Source organism: Molothrus aeneus, chromosome 17, assembly GCF_037042795.1.
Source record: "Molothrus aeneus isolate 106 chromosome 17, BPBGC_Maene_1.0, whole genome shotgun sequence".
Taxonomy (NCBI): Eukaryota; Metazoa; Chordata; class Aves; order Passeriformes; family Icteridae; genus Molothrus; species Molothrus aeneus.
The window spans coordinates 8,299,226-8,311,481 of record NC_089662.1 but is presented as its reverse complement, the minus strand read 5'-3'; the positions used below and the strand labels follow the sequence as shown (position 1 = coordinate 8,311,481).

The 12,256-nt window shown below is 57.8% G+C and overlaps 1 protein-coding gene across 2 annotated transcripts; it reads right to left on the bottom strand.

The window, feature by feature from the left end:
- Positions 1 to 335: 335 nt before the first annotated feature.
- On the bottom strand, positions 336 to 11,080 carry LOC136563753 (tyrosine-protein phosphatase non-receptor type substrate 1-like). 2 transcript variants are annotated; one of them, XM_066561341.1, is made up of 8 exons: positions 10,923 to 11,080; positions 4,341 to 4,700; positions 3,820 to 4,131; positions 3,347 to 3,694; positions 2,989 to 3,087; positions 2,553 to 2,577; positions 2,130 to 2,169; positions 336 to 1,479 (listed from the first exon to the last, which is right to left on the bottom strand). In XM_066561341.1, exons 1-8 carry the CDS (start codon positions 10,993 to 10,995, stop codon positions 1,225 to 1,227), a joined length of 1,512 nt encoding a protein of 503 aa, XP_066417438.1. In that variant the 5' UTR covers positions 10,996 to 11,080; the 3' UTR covers positions 336 to 1,224. The 2 variants fall into 2 exon arrangements, with proteins under 2 accessions (XP_066417438.1, XP_066417439.1); XM_066561342.1 differs by having other exon boundaries at positions 2,553 to 2,574.
- Positions 11,081 to 12,256: the final 1,176 nt, after the last annotated feature.

Here is a 12,256-nt window from a genome sequence, read left to right as displayed (position 1 = left end):
ACAGGGACACGCTGATGTGCGGGAGCAGCACAGGACTTTTCACTTTTATTATAAAAATATCTTGCAAGCAAAAAGAAAAAAAAAAAAAAAACAAAAAAAAAAAATCTGTACAAGCAGTCACATTGCTCCCAAAGCACCCCCAAGGACCCCAGGTGCCCTCAAGCCCCCTGCACTTCCACTGCTGCAGGAACCAACAGAGGGTCAGACTCCACACAGTGGGCCAGGTAGGGGGCACAGGGAAGACATTTGTCCCCATGGGTGGGCTGGGGGGAACCTGCCTGGCCCCCAAGATAGAGCTGGGGTGCGGGGAGCATATAAGTCTCTTATAAACTCTGTAGGGTTTGGGGGATTCTTTACTGAGGCCTCGGTCTTAATTTTGCACATCTTATTCTAGTGTTAAGTACACAGCAGTACACCCACGTACAACACAAAACATTGGGGGTTTCAGCTCTAAAAATTAACAGTTACATGTCAAACAGTCAAAACATGTTACACGGTACCTGCGGGGAGCTCCCGGGGGGGCCCTCGCACACTTTGTACAAGCCTGGGGCAGCGCTGGTGGGTCCCAGGGCAGGGCAAGGCTGAGCACAGGAAGGTGATGATGATGATGAGGAGGATGCTTGGTGCTGAGGAGCCAGACCTGGAGCTCCCCTGGACGGCAGGGTAGGGGCCTTGGCTCATTGGCCTTCCAGCCTCTTGGCCTTGTGGCGAGACAGAGGTCCCGCAGAAGGGACACTTGGGAAGAGAGGCGGACACTTGGGTCCTTCCTTTAAAGCCAGAGTTTGGTGTCCAGGTGTGGTGGCAGAGCCCCAGAAGGCAGTGTGGGGGCCCTGCTGGTCCTGGGGAGCCGTGGGCCAGGCAGTGGCATCCCCATGAGAGCTGGTGTGGAGGCACTGTACCTGTCCCCTCAGCCCAGCTGGAGCTTCCCAAGGAGCTGCTGCTCCGCTGGCTGAATCTGCTCACAGGCAAACCCGGCACACTGAGGTTGAGCAACCCTTGATGGGGGTCCTGAAGGGATTGAGCTGGTGGCCCCAGGACCAAACTGCCCCCAAAAATCATGTCTCTCTGGATGGGAGAAGACCCCAAGTACTGCAGGCTCCATTTCCATCCTAAAACACAGGTACCGCAGCGCATCCTCACATCGCTCCCGCTGCTTCCAAGAGAACAGTCTTAGGGAGGAGCAGAGCTGTTCCCAGCAGGACACGGGGTCCCAGCAGCCACTGCTCACTTCCTGGTGATCTGGACGCTGGCATACTCAGAGCCAGCCTCCTCGGGGCGCGGGGCCGGCCGCTTGGGCGCCTTGCTGAGGTGCACCATGTCCAGGTCGGCGTAGGTGAGGTTGTCGTCGCCGTTGGGCGCCTGGTTGCTCTGGATGCAGGCGTACTCCGACTGCTGGCTCATCTCCACCATCCGCCGGATGCTCTTCCTCTCCTTGTCGAAGTTCAGGTCCGCGTAGGTCAGGTTGTTGGGGTCAGATTCCTGTGTGAGGCACCAAGTTCCTCCTCTGGGAAGATGCCCCTGGACCCACAGCCCTGTTCTGGAGTCAATCCCACTGCAGCTTGGCCTGGGGCACCTCAACCTTGCTTGTATGGGGGAACAATGCCAGTAGCCACCACCCTGAAGCTATGCTCTACCCCATGCTATAGCTTCACATTGTGAGCCACCCCGTCACCCTGCTCTGGCTTCAAAACCACTGCCACAATTCCAGAGCTGTCACTGGAGCCACTCCATCCCAGCAAGGCCAGACTGCCCAGTGATGCCCACGCAGGAGCTGGCAGAGCCTGGGTGGGATGGACAGATTGCTGCTGATCACGACTTCGCTCGTAGCTGCGTCACCAAATGCAAAATAACTCCACAAATAGCCTGGCTGGCTATCGCACAGCTGGTTCCCCAGGCAGCACCAACCCAGACTTTACTGGGAGGAGAAGGAGAAGAAGGAGGAGGAGGAGGAGGGAGGGTGAAGGCAGAAAAGATTCTGGGAAGTGGCTATCCTCTTCCTGGGGCAGCCTCTCTTCCACCTCCAGCCACAGAGTGGAGACACTGAGATGTTTCACTGAGAACCACCACCCTCCACTCCCCTCTTCAGTGGCTCCCAGCCACTTTCCCTCCCCAGTCCCAGGATGACCCACCTGGGTTGTGGCCTCGCTGCTCTTCTCTGGCTCATGTAACCTGGAAGGAGGGACAAAAACAGTCAGATGGATGGAGGGTCCTGTTGCCCTTTCCCTGGTGATGGAGCAGCTGGGGAGGTTAGATGCAAGCCGAGGTCCTTGCAGCTGCACCCAGCAAGACAGGTCCTGAGCATTGGCTTGTGCTGGTCCAGCTGCCTCTCTGCTGGCCAGAGACCAACTCCCAACAGCCTGCTCAGTGCCACCACAAGCAAAAAATCCCCAGAACCCCAGCTGGGGAGATGGGCAGAGACTGTGCTCCTGCCTTCTCTTTCACAAATTTTGGGGATACAGCTCTGTCCCAGTCCTGAGGAACTCTGTGGACTGGAGGTGTCTAGCTCAGAGTTCCCACAGGTTACCCAGTGACTAGAAGAGATTTGCACTCACCTGGCAGATGGTGAGCTTTTACCTGCTGAAAGAGAAGGAAAAAAATAGGAAAAAAATTAGGGAAAAAATAATTCAGGAAACAAGATAAACGCCCCATTTCCCTGGGCACAGAGATCACATGCAGAGACTGCTTCAAGGACAAGGATACATCTTTTCCCAGAGGCAAGTGCTTGCAATTCCCTGGAGTTTCAATCAATTTTGTTCAGGACTGCTCCTGGGGGAGCACAGGAGGTGCAGGGCAGGATTTAGACCAGCCAGAGCTTTCCTTGCAGCCTGCAAACAACCTGGGCAGCTCTATCCATCACCCCACCGGGCAGGACCTGCAGCTGCACTGCCAGGAGTTACTGTCCAATGGGGCAATGTGAAACCCATGGGAAAGAGAGGAAAAAGGGGGTTGGGAGTAGCTGCCTCCCTGCCCCACACTTGGCTCCCTTACCCTTGATCTGCTTGGTCCGGATCAGGTATAGAATCGCAGCCACCAGCAGGGCCAGCACGATGCAGACCACACCCACCACAATGTAGATGAGCATATCATCTGAAACATCAATGAAAAGGTCACCATGGCCAGGAACGTGGTACCTCCCAGTCCCTGCAGCCTCACAACTGGGACTGGCCCAGTGATGGATGAAGCACCAAGGAGGACAGCTCAGTGCCTGCCACTGTCACATCCCCCAGCCCCCTGATATGGAGATTTGGTCCTTCAACCAGATTTTAACTGCGGCTTTGAGCTTCCTCAGGGGGTGACACCACACAGCTGCCCGGGCAGGCACCCGATCCCCACAGCTCTGACGCACCCTTATTCATCTGGAACTCGTTGCTCAATCCCCCTAGGTTCGGGTTGGAGATCCACAGGATGGCTGAATAGTTGGCAGGGGCCTGGGCATCGTGCACCACCGTGCAGGTGATCGTGGACCCGTTTTTCTCCTCCGTTGCTTGCACCTCCACTCGGCTTCTCAGCTCAAACAAGCCCTGGGGCAGCTCCAGTGGCCGTGAGAGGTTCTGCCCCTTTATCTCAATCCCATTCTCCAGCCAGGAAACAGACACTTGAGCTGGGTAAAACTCCTTCACGAGGCAGATGAAGGCCACGGTCTTGTTCACCTCAACGGGGCTCGGCTCAGTGTGCACTTTGACGCTGGGGGGAACTGGGAAGAGAGGCAGAGCTCGGTGTTTGCTGTGCCTGGCTCTGCTGCCCACACGGCGCCCTGTCCTCCTCCCAGGGACCCCAGCACCACAGAGCAGGACCCCCATGCGAGCCCCCAGCCCTCACCTCGCAGGACCCTGCTGAGCTGGAAGCTCCCTCGCAGCGGGGCCGGCAGCGTGGAGTGCGCCACCTCACAGGTGAGCTGCGAGCGGACATCGTCCTTCTGCAGGGTCACCTTCACTGTGCTGGACATGTTGTAGGTTTTCATCTTCCACTCAGTGACCTGGGGTGGCTGAGCCCCCATGGAGTTGTTGTTCTTGAACCATTTCACCTCAATCTTATCAGGAAGGAACCCTCCAGTCGTGCAGGTGAAAGGCACCGACTCCTCCGGCCTCGCTCTCTGCTCAGGCCCAGACACGAGCGGGGGGCTGGGTTTGGCTGTGGGGACAAGCGCGGGGCCATCAGACCCAGGCTCTGCCCCCTGCCCAGCCCTGGGCCTGCCTGGAGCAGAGTCTCACACAAGGGCATGGGGATGGCCCATGGGATCCTCTCCTGGACCAGCCTGAGCCCCTTCCCCATCCCTGCTCCACCTGAGCAGAGCCCACTGGGTGGTTCCCATCAGGAGCTGCTCCAGGAGCCCCACTCACCTTGCACAGACACCTCAGTGCCACTGCCATGCTTAAACAGCTCATCAACACCAGTCATCCCCTTGACAAACTTCACACAGTAGTAGGTGCCCATGTCCTCAGGCTGGACATTGCTGATGCGGATGGTGAAGTCTGTGTCAGACCCAGGCGCTGCCATCGTCACACGGGAGGAGGAATCCACATTACTGGGGTCATAGACAGTCTTGTTCCCACTGCCCCAGCCCTTCAGCCACATCACAGGACCTGGTCCAGCAATTCCAGACGTGATGCAGTTCAGGGTGAGCGTCTCCCCCGCTGTCACCGTCACCTTGGGCTGGGGCTGCTGCAGAGTGAAGCCCTGACCTGCCTGGGCATCCATACCTAGAGAAAAAAGAGACCAAGTCTTGCCTGGCACCACACATCCAGACTCCTGATGGTTCTCCCAGCCCTGGGACAGGCTGAGCACCACAGGTGATGGGCTGTGGCCATGGGCACACTGCTCTGCCTGCAGCAGAGCTGGACAGAGCTTTGCTTGGTGACTGTGCTGAGCTCCGTACAGATGGAGCACATCCCAGCTGCCCGTGTCTCCAGCATGCTGGGCTGCCTCCCACAGCCACCTGGCTTTGTCAGCCAGGAGAAAGAAGCACACAAAACGAAGTGCTCCAACCAGCCAGCTCCCATCACCAATGTGACACTGCATTTTCTATCCTGAATCTGTCCCATTTCTGCACGGAATCCCAGCCCTGGTGATCCCAGCAGAGCACAGCCAATCCCCCACCAATGCCAGCCAAGCAGGCGCTGTTCCTGCTCAGCAGCAAGCACAGGGAGACATCACCTTTGGAGCATCTCCATACCACTGGTCCCTAACCCAGTCACTTGTGCCACACCTCCCTGCACCAACAGACAGTAACATCCCAGATAACCCTCACTACACACCCATGGGTTACCCAGGGGTTAATTTTGTCAGTGCTTCCTATGCCAATATAGTCATTGCAACCAAATTCACACAAGATTGCAATCCTGGTCACTGCTTAAAGGAACATTTTTTGAAGCCACATGGGGAGAGAAGTGGGGGAACCATTTAGATCCACCTGCTGGTAACAGGTGGCTGTGGCACCCAGAACCAGTGTCACGGTCACACAGAGATCTTTGTGTTTGAGCAGGTAATGCTGAGCAGCACGGGGAGCACATGGACCAGCACCCCACATCCCTCACAGCAGAATCATGGAATCACAGAATCTTTGAGGCTGGAAAAGCCCTAATATCGCTGAGTCCAACCATGAAGCCAGCACTGCCAAGCCCCTGACCAAATCACGACCCCAAGTGCCACATCCACACATCTTTTAAATCCCTCCAGGGATGGTGACCCCACCACTGCCCTGGACAGCTCTCTTACCCTTTCAGGGAAGAACTCTTCCCAAATATCTAACCTAAACCTCCCCTGTACAACTTGAAGCCTCCTGTCCTGTTGTTTGTTATTTGGGAGAGGAGAGTGACCTCCACCTGGCTACAGCCTGCTTTCAGGGAAATCCAGGACAGCAACCCATGACAAGGCTTCCCTTGGGACCCAGCAGGATAATCTCTGGCTGGATGCTCCCAGGAGGACCTGCCGCAGGACAAGCTGCTCTGACCCCTCTGGCCACAGCTGGCTGTCACAGAGACCAGAGCTGCTTTTTGGCAGCTGTTAATCCCTCCTGACTCACAGTGGTATGTGCTGTACCCACAGATGTTTTCACTGTTCCACTGTGTGTGGAATTACTCAGTCTCCATGGTCAGAATTATGAGGAGCAGCTTCTCCAGACTGCCCCTTTTTGCCCAGGGCATCAGTCCACAGCATCCTCAGCCAAAACCTTCAGGCCTTGGTGTTTCCCTTTGAAGCCATGTCCGGGTTAACACACCAGCAGCATTCAATATGAGAACAAGTTTTTCCCACAAAACAAGCACAGAGGGACAGAGTTGGTTTGTGTCATGTCCAGATGAGTCATTCACTCTGAGCCTTGGTCCTGCACCTGAGCAGTGGTGCCCTGGGCACCTGCAAGGCAACCCTGTGCTTCTCAGATGACACAAAAATTGTGGGGAGCAGCCCTGGAGCAGAGGCCTCGCGCAGTCCATGTGCTGAATGCAGCACTGACACGGGGCAAACACCACTAGATCTGCTTCTGTGGCAGCTCCTGAACTTCTCCATCTCCTGCTGCCAAGAGACCTTTCGCAAGAAATGGTTGAGAAACACACAGAGGAAGTTCACAAGCATAGAAGCATCATCGCATCATCTGTCTCTCGCCAACCCACTGCACGTGGATGTGACACAGGCAGGGACCAGGCTGCCACAGACACAGAGACTGGCACCCCCAGCCCTCCCAGGCACCCAGGGGGCCACAACACCAAGTACTGGCTCCAAACAAAGCTCATTAGCGGGCAGCACTCAGCACAGCAAGGGACACGTCCCAGGTGTGGCCACAGGAGCAGGAAGGCAGGGCCACCCCCACCACACACTCTGTGCCCTGTGATGAGTGAGTTACTCACTGCTCCCCTCTGCAAAAGCAACTTCTACAGAGTGGTTACCCCCATGAGGGTCCCCTGCACCGGGTAGAACTGTCTGCACCGCCCCACACAGCCCAACCTGAGCGAGCCGAGCGCCTCCTCCTCATCCTCCCTCTCTCCATCTGCCCATCTCCCCATGAGGCACGTGGTGTGCTGAGGGGGAGAGCTGGGCAAGAGCCTGCTTTGGGGCCCCAGAGCTGACCCCAACACCAAAGAGTGTCAGGGCGGGCACTGCTCAACCCCAAAGGTCATTTCTTGGTTGCAGTGAAACATCCACAGAAGCGCTGGGACATGGAGCTGAGTGTGGCTGGGTGCCCTGCCTGTGGCTGGCTGCCATGCCTGGTGTGCAGCAAGAGCTGCCCACTACCTTGGCACAAGGGTCCTGCCTTCCTGGAACCACAGGGATTTATCCCTGCAAGCAGCAGGGATCTCTCCCAGGGTCCAGATTTGCAGCCAGAAGTGGATGGTCTGTATGCATTCCGCAGCCCCAGCTCACATTCCCTCCTCACCGGGGCAGCAGCGTGCCTGCCTCCCCTGCCCAGGGATTAGCAGGCACAGAGCATGCTGTCGTCCAGGGATAGGATGCAAGGTGCTTTCCTGCTTTCCTGACTGCTACTGCTCCCAGAGGATCGATGGGAAAAGGGCTCCACGCTGCTGGCAGCGCCGCCTGCCCAGAGGCTTCACTGGCAGCTCTTGGTCCCTGCACAAGAGTCACACCGTGAGGCTCCAGGCAGCCCCTCAGACAGGGCTGAAATGGGGCTTTGGGGTATTTTTCCACATGTTCTCCTCTGCTGCCTCAGAGACCCTCACCCAGCTCTGCTCAGATCACCCTGTTCAGGATTTCTGATCTATGACACACAAGCTCCAGCCAGATCACCACAGGAACACCCCAACAAGGACCAGCTCCTGGCTGGGGAGCAGGAGTCCCAGCCAGACCTGGCTTCTCCACTTCCCGCCTGCATCCATCACCCCACACCAGGACCAAGCTGACCCCTTCCTGCTCAGAATGGCCCCAACCCCCTGCAGCAGCTCAGAGCGATGCCCCCACCCCTCCACCCCAAAGGGAAAACACAAAGGGGAAGTTGGCAGAAAACCCGAGAATACGCAAGTTAGAAAATGCAAAGTTTCCACCAAAGCTTCTTTCCTCTTTCTCCCTGAACACAGCTTTTCCTCACATGCAGCTGATGCCTCTCCTTCCCCTTTTGAGGTGCTCACCCAGTGGGGGTGGGAGTGAGAGCCCAGCCAAGCTCCCTCCCAGCAACTCACGATGTACTTGTGCACCAGGAGTGGGACATTCAGGGGCTTTAGGCCACAACACCATGAGACACCACAATTTCTCACTGTTTCCCTGCTTCTCCCTTGCTGCCTGATGACACTTTTTTCCTTAGACCTGGATTTCAAACCACCAGGAATTGGAACACGATCCTCATGCCCCCAAGATCATGGGGAACTTAGGTGCTCTGACCCTGTAATCTGTTCTATCCTACACTCCAGAATTAGCCAAGGGTTTTAGAGCCCTGAAAAGCATCACCTGACAGTTCCACGTAGGTGGGAGCAGCCTTGCAGTGCAGACCCAGAGCACTTCCAGCCCGGAGCAGAGGCAGGAGCACGATCTAGCAGAGCCTGCCTCCTTCCCGTTATTCAGTTTAATTTGGGAGCAAAATAATCCCAGCTCTCACTGCAGTGCAAGTTTTCCATGTCGGTGACACATTTTTTTCTATATTCCACCTTTTGAAGTATTTGATATTGAACAGATTGCAAGAGGCCGGAGTTTAATTCAGGAGAGGCTGCTTGGATGCTTCCTGATAAAAATAGATTTTTTTCCCTCAGAAGGAGCTGGGTAAGGAGCTCCGGGATGGCTGCGTGCTCCAGAAATGACGTGCAGCTGGTCACCGGCATCCCAAGCCCCACAGTCACTCACTGAAGGAGCAGGCCAACGGGCAAGGGAACCCCAAAATAATCCTGCTGGAATTTCACCTGCAGCAGGGCTGCCAGGGGCGGAAACTAACAGGTGCTGTCTATAAAAGGCCTGGAATCTGCTGTTAAGGGAAGGCAAGGAGAGCCCTGGGGATAGCTGCTGAGCCCTGAGCAGACCCCAGGGCGCTCAGGGAGGGCTGTAGTAAAGGCTGTGCTTCACATCCGTGACATCAGAGGAAGCCTCAGCTCACAGGCAGCCTCCATTTCCAAGCTCCCCTCCTCCAGCATCAGCAGAAATTCATCCCAAGAGCCAGAGCCCCAGCAGGAAACTGAATTCCCCTTTGGAAGGGGCTCTGTGAAGCACAGCTGAAACCCTCTGTGGGGACAGACCAGCGTGGAAGGGCTCTGCAGGGCAGCTCCTCAATGGGGCTTTGCTGTTTGGTTTCCCACATCTCGCTGCCTTTGGCCCACAGGAAGGTCTCCTCCAGGACCTTTCCTTTTCCCCTTCACTTCTGCAGAAGCTGTCAGAGCAGCCGGCAGTGGGAGCCTGGGCCAACTCTGCTGGAGTTCAGCTTAGTTTGAGCCACAGCCCAGGAGGGATTCGCCATATGGAAAAAAAAGACGTGCACGTTTGCACCTAAAAATCAGGGACGCAAACCACTTCAAAACACCAGGGTGGTTTTTTCCCATGGCTGGCTCAAAGAAATGGAGTTCTTACTCCAAGACCACATTTAATTAAGTTCAGGAGCTTTGCTGGAGCTATTCTTTCACGCAGGAAATCGCAGTGGCTCACTGGGAAGCCGCGCTCACCGCCAAAGCCTTCTTGGCTCTCAGCAGCCAGAGTTTTCAGTTTGGGGCCAACACTTCTCAGTTGTGATCAGGCGACTCAAAGCAAGGAGCGTTGTGCTGAAAGCATTTGCTTTCTACCCAAGTTTGCATCCAACTCTTTGCCCGAGCAAAGCTTTGATGGTAACTATTTCAATGGGCTCGGGAGAATGTGGGTTTCCCCCGCGGAACCTGGGCTAGGCTGCTTGTACTGGGATCTGGCTGGAAGGGATGGGGTTGGAATTGAGCAGAAAGCTCAGCAGCAAGATGCTCCTGAAGATGCATTGTTACTGCTGCAGGTTTGCCTCAAAAACCCCATCCCTCCCTTGGCAGGGAGAGCAATTCCTTCGAAATCACCCAAAACGAAACACCCTAGAAAGGAAGCATCCTTGAAAGCAGCAGTCACCACAGGGCTTGGTTCCTGGTGGGATAAGAGACTTCCTGCTGCCGGCAAGGGAAACAGCCAAGAGTGGCACACTTTGACTGGTCCTTTGCAGTGTCCCCCAGCTTTTATAAGGGACTGCTGGAGCCCTGAACCCCTGGGAGGTCTGGGGCACCCTGAGGCAACACAGGACTACAGGGCACAGGGTGCCCAGAGGTGTTGCAATTCCACCGCTTCAGTACCCAACAGCTGAGAGCCCACAGTGGGGTGAAGCAGGAGGGCAGCAAGAAAGACAAGTTCTTGGCAGAGAAGACAGGCAGCCCTCACCAGAGCCTCCCCATGCCTTCTCCACTACCATCTCCAAGTGGGAATTCGGGCTGCTTGCTGAGTTTTGCCTCACCCATAGCTGGCAGGGGGTGCTCGCAAATGGGTGGGAACAACATGCCTCTTCATGCCCCTGCCGAATTCCCTGCCTCGCTGGAAAGGGGCATGTCTGCCTGCCTTGAAGTTGGGTTTGGGAAGAGGCAAGGGCCCCGCGGGAGCCTCTCGGCCACCGCCGCTCTCTAGGTCACCGCAGAAAGGTCAAAGCAACCGTGCGCGGAGAGGCGGCGTCATGTCGGTACCGGAGGTGTGCGGGGAGAGGATCAGGGGAAAACGGGGGACAGGGAGACAAGGGGGGGACAGGGCAGAGGAGAGGAGCAGGGAAAAGGGGGGAAGCAGGGCAAGAGCAGGGAGAGGAGCTGTGTGGGAGGGAAAGGTGGAAAACAGGACAGAGGAGGCAGGAGTAGGATGGAAAAAAGGGGGAAAACAAGGCAAAGCAGAGGACGGGAGCAGTGAGAAAGGGGAGGACGGGGCAGAGCAGGGCAGCAGGGCGGGAGGGAAAAGGGGGGAAAGGCGCTAGGAAAGGAGTAGGAAGGCAGGCAGAAGCCATGGCTTACCGGGCAGGGCGAGCAGCAGCAGGCACGGCAATGCCCAGGCGGTGCGGCCGGGATCCCGGGGATGCGGCTCCATCGGTGCGGGGAGCGGAGCCCGCGGCTTCACAGCGCGGCCCCGCGCCCGGCTCAGCGGCTGGGTTTGATAAATAAGACAAATTAAAAAAAAAAAAAAAAGGCCCAAAAAAAAAAAAAAAAAAGCAAGAAACGCAGAACTGCAGCTGGCGAAGGAAATCGCCCTTCTCAGCCCCAAAATGAGGAAGGAGGCCGGGCTCCCCCCGTTCTCCCCCCGCGGCGGGCGGGAAGCGCACACGCACGCACCCACACGGACCCGCGGCCCCGCCGCCGCCCGTGGGCACCGGAGCGGGCTCGGGGCCGCTGACGGGGCCGCCGCGGCGGGGCCCCGGGCGGGCGCGTGCCCCGGTGCCGCGCGGAGCCGCCTCCCCCCGCGCCGCGCCGCCTCCGTTGCCGTGGTACCGGGGAGGGACGGAGCTGGCTCCAGCTTCGAGACCCCCTCCGGCTCCCAGCAGCCCCGGTTCAGCGCCGCTTCCCCCCGTGGCGGGGGCGAAGCCAGCCCCGCCCGCCCCGGGGCAGAGTCCTCCGGTCAGCCCGGTGTGCGGCTGCCTTAAGGTGGGCTGGGAGGGGACCCCCGGGACCGGCCGCCAGCAGCCCCGCGGTGCCCGGTGCCTGTCGGCCGGGGCAGAGCGAGGCGGCTCCATGGCCCCAGGGATGGGGGTTGGGGATCCGCTCACTCGCCACAGGCTACCGGTGTAGGCAGCGCTTGGGCACGGCCACAACACACAGCCCTGCATCCCCGAGCTGGGGGCAGGAGCACACAGGGGCAACAAAACACAGCCCTGCATCCCCGAGCTGGGACTGGGGGCAGGAGCACACAGGGGCAACAAAACACAGTCCTGCATCCCCGAGCTGGGACTGGGGGCAGGAGCACACAGGGGCAACAAAACACAGTCCTGCATCCCTGAGCTGGGACTGGGGGCAGGAGCACACAGCCTTCGGGGTCCTGAACACACAGGGGCCACCTGGGCTGAGCCAGGACAGGCTTTGGCAGAGGCACAAACAGCACACAGCCTTGGGGGTCCCGGGTGCCCTCCCAAGGGACACACAGGGCCGAGCTGTGAGCCCGTGGCAGAGGCACGGGGGGTGTTTTGTGGTGCCACAGGGACAGGTCAGCTTGGCCCACGGAGCTCAGGGCCAGGAGGGGACATTGGTGCAGCACAGACAGGCAGAGGGTGGATGGGGAGGGAGAGGAAATTCCTGCACAGCACGCTGGGAGAATGGGGACATCCCCGTGATGTCCCCTCCGAGGGAGGCTGCAGCAG